At 59.1% G+C, this 8,988-nt stretch overlaps 1 protein-coding gene and 1 long non-coding RNA gene across 2 annotated transcripts; both read right to left on the bottom strand.

The window, feature by feature from the left end:
* Window positions 1–1,243: 1,243 nt before the first annotated feature.
* LOC123479747 (uncharacterized) lies at window positions 1,244–3,153 on the bottom strand. Its single transcript, XR_006655478.2, has 3 exons — window positions 3,021–3,153; window positions 2,536–2,716; window positions 1,244–1,452 (listed from the first exon to the last, which is right to left on the bottom strand). It is a non-coding gene; the product is annotated as an uncharacterized lncRNA (long non-coding RNA).
* Window positions 3,154–5,948: 2,795 nt separating this feature from the next.
* KLF2 (KLF transcription factor 2) lies at window positions 5,949–8,458 on the bottom strand. The gene is made up of 3 exons (XM_053911725.2): window positions 8,274–8,458; window positions 7,212–8,022; window positions 5,949–6,620 (listed from the first exon to the last, which is right to left on the bottom strand). The coding sequence occupies exons 1-3, from the start codon at window positions 8,346–8,348 to the stop codon at window positions 6,445–6,447; spliced, it is 1,062 nt and encodes a 353-aa protein (XP_053767700.1). The 5' UTR covers window positions 8,349–8,458; the 3' UTR covers window positions 5,949–6,444.
* Window positions 8,459–8,988: the final 530 nt, after the last annotated feature.

Raw genomic sequence — 8,988 nt, 5'->3', positions numbered from 1 at the left:
AAGAAAACACAGGATGGAAGGGAAGAAAACAGGCTGATGGGGGACCCAGAGGCCGAAGACAGCGCTGAGGCTGGGAGCCGGGGGCCTTGGCCTCTTGCCTCGGCCTCCCTCGGGAAGTGGGAGAGAAGCTGGCCTTCCAGCCAGACAAGCGGGAGTCTGTGCACCAGTGCTCGGCTCTGGGAAACACTTCGGAGCGCCAGTTTCTCCCTCTGCAAGGATAGGAGATGGCACCTTTGAGGGGCTTTCCCCAGGGCGCGGCCTGCAAAGGGAATGGTGTGGTGTGGGCTAGCAAGGGGCCACTTGCCTGCAGGCACGGAGCAGGCAGCGGAGACTCCAGGGCCAGCTTCTTCCACCCCCTGCCTGACAAGGGCCACTGGGGCCCCGACCCTCTGTCCAGCAGCCTCCTGTTCTCACCTGGGATCTGGCTTCTGGCTTCGAGGCTGCGGAGATGGGCCTGTATGGCATGGGTTGGCTGCTACCAGTGGCAATGGGAAATTTTCAGGGAACCACATTCCCGGCTCAGGGAACAGCAAGTGGAAAGGCCCTGCCTGAGGCGGGGCTGCAGGGGCGGGGGAGAGGAGAGGCACTGCAGCGAGGTCTGTACCTTTATCCTAGAACCATGTGGCCGCCATCTGATTTTACCGGGGAGACAAAATTGTCCTTAATATGGGGTCAGTGTGGAGGGGCTATCGGGTCCAATGCTCTTGTTCTTTTCGGAAGGGGAAACCAAGGCCTGGAAAGACCCAGGGACTGCCCATTGCTGAGGTACCTCAGTGGGAAAAGCTTTCCTTTCAGGCAGATTCAGCTTCAAAGCTCAGCTCCGTTATGTGCACGGTGGCCTTGCTCCCCACCGCCCCCATTTTTCCACCTGGAAAATTGGCACAGACACCTGGAATACACTCAGCCCAGGGTCAGACTCACAAGGATCTCACCCCCTGTTTCCACCTATGGAGACTCCCAAGCCTTTTTCAAAAAACTGTGGTAAGACAGACATAACATAAAATTTACCATTTTTAAGTATTCAGTTCAGTTCTGTCAACTACATTCACGCCGTCAGGCAGCATCCCCACCATCTGTTTCCAAAGCTCTGTCATCGCCTCCAGCAGAAACTCTGTCCCCGGCAAACATTAACTGCTCTTCGCCTCCCCCCCCACCCGGCACCCACCCGGCACCCACCATCCACTTGCCGTCTCTGTGGGTGTGCCTGCTCTGGACGTGTCTTATCGCCTGAACGACTCACTGCGTGACTTTGTGTGCGTGTGTCTAGCTTCTCTCCCTCAGCATCGTGTTTTCGTGGTTCCTCCACGTAGCCGCGCATGTGGGTGCTCGGTCCCTCTTGTGGCCGTGCGATGCTCCGCTGTGTGGACGGGCTGCGTCGTGTCCTGGGCTCGTCTGGTGGTGGACAATGGGGTCGTTTCCCGCGTGGCCGCTGTGAGCACGGTGCACAGGCACCTGTTGGGTCCGTGTGTTCGGTTCTTTGCCAAGGAGAGGGATGGCCGGGTCCCATGATAACTCTCTATTTAGCTTTTTGGGGAACTGCCACCCCAGGCCTCCTTCCGCTTCCTATTGCAGCTCTCGGGGAACTTTGTTCGCCCAGCCAGGCCTCCCCAAACACCTGTGTTACCTGACCCTGTTCCTTCCGGTCCAGCACTTTATTGGAAAATGAGCTTTCTAGGGTGTTCAGATGGAGGCCTCGAGGGGACTCACTGGCTTCCGAGAACCCCCCGATCATGTACGAAGGCAAACCAGGCAGCTTGAAGCGGTTCGACGTGTCGACATTTCCCTCAGGTAGCAGCTGTGACGTCAGGACTGGTCAACCTGGGTGCCAGCCCTGGCCCCACCACCTGCACCTGCACGGGGGCCAGGGCCGCCTTCCCCTCTGTGAGCCCCACTCTCCACGTCTGGAGAGCTGGCAAGGCTGTCCTGCCACTCCCCCAGCTTGTTGGGGGGGCCCAAAGCGAGGAGGTATGCAAAGGCCTGGGATAATGGCTCCTGCCCAGCCCCCGAGCTCAGTCCAAGTCAGCACCAGGTTAGTCACTCAACAAACACTGGTGAACAGGCTCCGGGTGAAGGGCTGAGGCTAAGTCACCTCTGAGTCACCTCTGCTTCCCCAGGACTCCACTTGGGGCTAAGGCATCCAGGTCATGAATGAATAGGAGGGAGGGAGGGTGGGGTGGAGAGAGAGAGAGAGAGAGAGAGGAAAGAGGGCAGGGAAAGATGGAAGATGGTGAGACAGTGAGATGGGAGGGGAGAGAAAAGGGGGGAAGAGACAGAGACAAACAGAGAAAGAAGGGGAGGAAAGAAGAAGAGTTAGAGAAATGAAAAAGACAGAGAAGAAAAAATAGTGAAAGATTATCTATGTGTCCACCTATCTAGACAAAGACAGACAGAGACCTAGAGACCCATGGTGGGGGGCAGGGAGACTTAAAACTCCAGAGCACCGACCTCATCAGGGGAGACCCACAGTGCTGACCACACCCCACTGCTGGGCGCTGGTCCCGTTCTGTCACTGAATCCTGGCCTCAGCACCCTCACCTTCAGGCCCACGGAGGGAACAGGCCCACGGAGCAGACCTGAGGGCTTCCGTGAGGAGAATGGTTTTGCCTAAGCGCTGGTCACCCTTGCAGGTGGTTCTGGCCCCTTGCTCTCCAGAGAACTTGGCGATGTCTGCGGACGCTCTGGTTGTTCCAAGTGGGGGAGGGGAAGCCACTGGCATCTAGTGGGTCAAGACCAGAGATGCTGCTCAACAGCCCAGAATGCACAGAACAGCCTCTATCCCAGAGACTGACCCTGCCCTGGGTGTTGGCAGTGCCGAGGGTGAAAAACGCTTTGCTAATTGTTTGGGAAAAAAACTTGATTTAGGTCCCCAGCTCAGAATACACACCAGAATAAATTCCTGAGGGGTTGGACGGTGCAGATCGGGGAGACTCCCCTGCATCTGTGAAGCACCCCTCTCCCTCACTCAGTGCTCGCACTTACATGCGTGAGGCACCCTGGGCCCCAGCGGGTCAGATACTTACAGATGCAAAATCCTTAGGTGGCCACAGAAGCCCTCACCCAGTGGTTGTCAATCTGGGGTGACTCTGCCTCCAGGGGACAGTTGGTGATATCTGAAGACATTTTTGGTTGTCACGGCTTGGAGGATGGGTGTGGCTGGCATTGAGCGGTAGGCGGCCACAGATGCTGCTCAACATCCTACAATGCACAGGGCGGTCCCCGCCCCAGAGAATAATCTGGCCCCCGGGTGCTAGCGGGCCTGGGTGCTCACTCAGCTTTGCTGATGGGGCAGGGTGCTGAGTCAGGCGTGTGCTCAACCTGCCCCTGACAGCCCTGCCTCCCACACTTCACACCACACCATCCTGCAGGATGCTGGGCCCCTGACACACAGTAAACTTAAAAGCAGCTGTCCTACCCCCATCGCTGGAGTCACTCTGGGAGATTGTTTTGGCGTTGCCCAAAGGCCCCAGCCTTTATCCCTTCCAACCCTTCCCTGCCCCTCCCCAGGGACAATCTGAAACACGGCCAAGTCTGTACATGTGTGCTTGGTGCTGGTTTGCACAAGCAATTCCTGGCACCTCTAAGTGGAATATTATGCAGCCATTTAAAAGGATAATAAAAACATATCACAGACGGGAAAAAAACATGGAAAAATGGTTATAACCTTGCCTGTAAAAAATAAGGATACGTTAATAATCACAGCCATGTGAAAACAATTCAACCTCTGACTGGCAATCTCTCCCTCAAAAAAAAAAAAAGATTAGAATTGGGTTGTAGAACGCAGGATGAATGTTCTCTCCTTTTTTGATACTTAACGTGTTCTCAAACGGACTCTAGGGCTTCACTCACGGGGAGGAAGAGCCTTTGGGTTCTGTGTCTCACAGGGGCCTGGGCCTGGGCCCGGGAGTGGGACTTCATCAGTACTTTTCTCCAACTGGCATCTGCTACGGAAGCTTGCTTCCCAGGACAGAGCCGCCTCCTTGCTCACAGCATCAGTAAACGATGATGGTCTTTTGGGAACCAGGCAGATTTCTCAACCTTGGCACTGTTGATGTTTTTGTTGATAGGGGCCCCATCATTTTCTGCGGTGGGGACTTGCCGGTGCTCTCTAGAATATTGGGCAGCATCCTTGGCCCCACCCACTAGATGCCAGCAGCCTGCCCGCCCCCTCGTTGTGATAACCAAAAATCTCTCCAGACTGGGTCACCCCTGGTTGAGAACCAGCCATCAAGAAGCTCTTAGGTGGAAGTTGACACTCGGGTTTCGAAAAGGGGCAGACCAAACGAGGAGGGCTATCTGTGCATCAGTCAGCGTTAGCGGGCCCTTCACCTGCCGGCGTGTTTTGCTGAAACAGACAGCTGTGCCAGAGTATGACAGAGTACGACACTTCATTCTATCAGCGGGAGGCACTCAGGAAACAGAAACTCGACAGCCTCAGTCCCCTTGCAGTTGGCTTCTCATTGGACTTAGAAGCCTGGGGGAGGGGGCTGGGGACACCTGGGAGCTGTTTTCGAAGAAGCAGAAAAGTGGCTTTCCCCGTAAGTTTAAACTCAACAGGAAAGACTAGAGAACCCTACCGAAAACGATTGAAAATCCTTGTCTTTCTTCTGCCCCGGTGCCTCCGAAGCCAGCTCTGAGCAAAGAGGGGCATTTCTATAGGTCAGGGGCTACTGTCCTGCTCCAGAAGTTTTTGCAAAAGCTGCAGAGCGAGAGGGAGCGAGAGGCTCACACACAAACACACGCAGGCGCCCCCCAGAGCCAGTGTGGGGGAGGCCAGGCTATTTATTTGAGAAAGCTGAACCACATTGTCATCTCCCATTTCTGCTTTTTTGGATTACCAAACGCTTTCAGCTGTTTCCAGGGCTGCCCTGGGGGCCGGGGGAGGAAGGATAGAGGGAGGGAGGAAATCCCAGCCTCTGTCGCAATGGGTGAGAGTGTTTTAAAATGAGAGCTGCTTATGAGCTATTTTCACTTTCTGGAAAACACTTGTGCAATTGTTGGTGGCCATGGTAACCCACCCGGGGCCCTAAGAAGGGGAAGACGAGGGGTGTCAGGGCGATCTGTCAGGGAGGGGCACCTCCTTGCTGACTGACACATGGGGGCTGGAAGGCAGGGTCACCCCTTGCACATAAGGTGGGTTTCTGGAGTGGCCACCTCCATCCACTGGGGCTCTGAACGTGTTTCCTTCTCACAAAGGCACCTGCAAGGGGGCAGCAGGTCGTGTCGCTCCAATGCCAGCAACAGGTGGGTTACTTCAGAAAGCCCCCAGACCCCTCTAGTAGGGCCTGGGGACCCTCGGGAAGAACCAGAAGGCCACCACTCCATAGCTACCCCTCTGGACCTCAGTTTCCCGGTGTGGAAGAAGAGTGAGCACCCACCACACTTGGCCCCCCAATGTGGATTTCATTTTTTCCTAACAAGATAGGAAACTCATTCCTTAAAAATAAAAGAAAAAAACCAAAAAACCCCAATCCTGCATAAAGGCATTATTAGTAAAAGGCAAAGCATGTCAGAAACCTAACATTTTGTCATTTACCAACCCCCGCCCCCCGGGGCAAAAAAAGAAAAAAGAAAAAAAGCCTGCACACTGGAGAAGTTTGACTGAAACCTCAGAAGCTTCAGAAGCCGGTAAGGCTTTTTTCAGCCCAGAGAGGCCACGTCAATGGGACCAGCACTTTCCCCAGCTCTGGGGAAAAGGAGCAATTTATGGCTCAGGGAACAACCTTAAAATAGATCTCCCTCAGTCCTAAAATGCAGTGTTTAAATTTATAGAAAAACCCACAGGTTCCTGGCAGCTGGGCATTGCAGCTGGCAAGCTGAGTGCTGGCCCCGGGAAGAACCCACTTTCACCCCCTGCCCCCACCCCACCGCCCTCCCATCAAGGCTGCCTGGTTCCCCAGCTTTTCCAAGTGCCCCATGCCCCCAGCTTCCAAGCAGACAGACCAGCGCTGTGATTTTTTAAAAAGATGCAAAACTTTTTTAATTAAAAAAACAGCAAGTCTTATAAAAAATGAACCAGACAGCGAATGCCTGCCTGTCTCCTTATTTACAATAATACAATATCTGTCACAGTCACTATGTACAATATTATAAAAAAAATGTTGCAGACAGTACAAATTAAGGCTGTATTTTTTCACAAGGCATCAAGCCTCGATCCTCTAGTGTAGACCCGGTGGGCGGAAGACCACACTTAATTATTGCACCATTTTGAAAACAAAACTCGTCAAGGAGGATCGTGGTCTTCCCCAGCCGGGACTTCAGTCTCTGACGGGGGCCAGGGCGGCGGCATCGTCGTCATCGTCGTCGTCGTCGGAGCCTCCTCGGTGGCCACGCAGTGCCCGGCCGGGTCCTTTAGGCCCAATAAATACCAGTCACAGTTTGGGAGGGGACCGTGCCCGGCGCGTGGGACCCGCCACGGCCGCGCGCGAGTGGGCGGGGGCGTCCAGGCTACATGTGCCGCTTCATATGCAGCGCCAGGTGGTCAGAGCGCGAGAAGGCGCGGTCGCAAAGGTGACACTGGAAAGGCCGGTGGCCCGTGTGCTTGCGGTAGTGGCGCGTGAGTTCATCCGAGCGCGCGAACTTCCAGCCGCAGCCGTCCCAGTTGCAGTGGTAGGGCTTCTCACCTGCAGGGAGGGGCAAGAGCGGGCCTCAGTTTCCCTCCCAGTGACCCGGCTGCCCACCTGTGGACACTGTGCACACAGACACTCTCCATGTAGTGGCCACTTCTGGGCGCACAATTTACCCAAAACCAGGTCCCTGAGGCGACCCCCCCTCCTACGTTTTGAGCATTTAAGGATTCTAGGAACTTGTCTCCCCGCTCTTGATTCTCGCCCTCAAGGGTCCGAAACGCGCACTGTCCACTCCCCAGTGTTCAGAGCCACGCCCCCAGAGAGATCCTAGGTTTGCATACTCTCCCCAGCATTCTGAGACAGTCTCCCCAGGGTCCCTAAGTGTTCAACCCCTTCCCAAAGTCCTGAGTCACACTCCCAGGAGGGTCCTAAACGTGCGCCCCCCCTCCAATATTCTGCGACAGAGTTCCCCGTAAGGTTCCTAAAAGCTGTTCCCTCCCCAACCTCGTGAGCCACGCCCCCAGGGGAGTCCTAAACGTGGGCGCCCCCTCCTCAGTCTCCTGCATCACGCCTTCGGGGGGGTTCCTGATCGCTCCCCTCCTCCCATACCCGGCGCCGCCGCCCGGGCCCACTCTCGCCGCTCACCTGTGTGCGTGCGCAGGTGCGCCTTGAGGTGCGAGCTCTTGGTGTAGGTCTTGCCGCAGCCGGCGTAGCTGCAGGTGTGCGTTGCGGTGCGCTTGCGCGGCCAGGAGCGGCGGCCGCGCTTGGGCTTGGCCTCCAGCAGCTCCAGCGGAGAAGCGGGCGGCGTGAGGAGACCTCGGGCGGCGGGCGGCGCCAACCCCAGAGCTGCGGCTGCGGCGGCCGCGTCGTCGAAGAGACCGAAGGCGGCAGGCGCGGGCGGTGCGTAGTGCAGACCCGGCCCGGGAGCTCCGAAGCCGGGGCCGCCGAAGGGCGGCGGGAACGGGGCGCGCGGGCCAGGAGCAGGCAGGCGCGCCGGGCCGTCGGGGCTGAGCGGCGGCGTGTCTGGCGGCGGCGGAGGGCGGCCCCCGGGGCCTCGCAGGCACGCGACGGCCTGGCCCTGGGCGCCCTCGCGCTTGAGGCCTCTGGGCCCGCGGGCCAGGCCGGGCGCGCAGCCGTAGCCGCCGTCCACCTCGGGGGGCTCGGCCTTCACCAAGCGGCCAGGTGGCGCCAGCAGGAAGCGGCCGTGCAGCGCCGGCCCCGGCGGCACATCTAGCTCCGGCGGCAGCAGCTCGGACACGAGGCCCCCGGCGGAGGCGCCGTAAGGAGGCGGCGCACCGGGCTCAGGGTAGTAGAACGCAGGCGGCGGGGGAGGAGGTGGGGGCTCCGGGGCAGCCTCCGAGCCAAGGCCGTCTAGCCCCATGGACAGGATGAAGTCCAGGACACTGTTGAGGTCCTCGTCGGTGCCGCCTGTCTCTGGCTCTGCGCGCGGCCAGCGCTGCGGGTGACAGAGCGTGGAGCGCGGGCGTGAGCGCGCGGTGGGGCCCGGGGCCGCCGCCCCCCCTCCTTCTCTCTAGGACCTGAGCCTGCCGTCCCCACCGCCGGAGAGCTCGATTACCCTGAGCTCGCCGTTTTCGCCTCCTAGATTCTCCTACCCTGAGCCCACCATCCCCGCCGCCTGAGTTCTACCCCGCAGCCCGAGTTCTACTACCCTGAGCTGACCGCCCCCGCGGTCCCTGCCGCCCTCACCTCCTGCAGGCCGCGCTCGCGACACGGGCTGGCGAAAGTGGAGAAGGACGGCAGGATGGGCTCGCTCAGCGCCATGGCCGGGACCCGGGGCTGATGCGGTTTCGGACACCGGCGAGCAACTAGTGGGGCACAGGCGGGCGGGGACGGCTCTGTGGGCCGCGGCTGTCCCGCCCAAGCCTTATAGCCACGGCGCGCGGGGGCCGGGCCAAGGCGGCGGCGGCGGAAACGCGTCCCGGATGGGGACGAGCTCCGGGCGCAGCCTAAATTTAGCCGCAGTATATAAGCCGGCGGGCGGCGGCAGCTCTGGCCACTGCGGCCGCCAGGGCCCTAGACTCGGGCTGGAGCCTCTTGCGCCTCCAGGCCGCGCCTCCCTCCCAGGCCCGCCCCTGCGTCTCCCGGGCAACGGCGTCAATACGCACAGCACAACAGCGGCGGGACGGGATCCCCGGGGCACACCTTGGGCTCCCGCCTGCGCGTGGATGGGGAGGACCCGGAGCGGGGGTGGCATCCGGGACCCGGGACTCCCAGCTGGGCCCCGTGGCCTCCCGGGATCCCTGGTGGATGGGGTGAATGGGCCCCAACGCCTCACAGGGCTCCCTAGAATCCCCGATGGGTAGCGCGATTAGCCCCACAGCCTTAGGGAGGCCCCAAGAATCCTAGGTGGGTGCGGTACTGGGCCCAACGACCTCAGGGTGGGGTTACCCGGAAACCGTGC

The sequence above is a fragment of the Desmodus rotundus genome, chromosome 9 (assembly GCF_022682495.2).
Source record: "Desmodus rotundus isolate HL8 chromosome 9, HLdesRot8A.1, whole genome shotgun sequence".
NCBI classification, from domain to species: domain Eukaryota; kingdom Metazoa; phylum Chordata; class Mammalia; order Chiroptera; family Phyllostomidae; genus Desmodus; species Desmodus rotundus.
The sequence above is the reverse complement of the archived record's forward strand: the minus strand, read 5'-3'. Positions and strand labels throughout refer to the sequence as shown.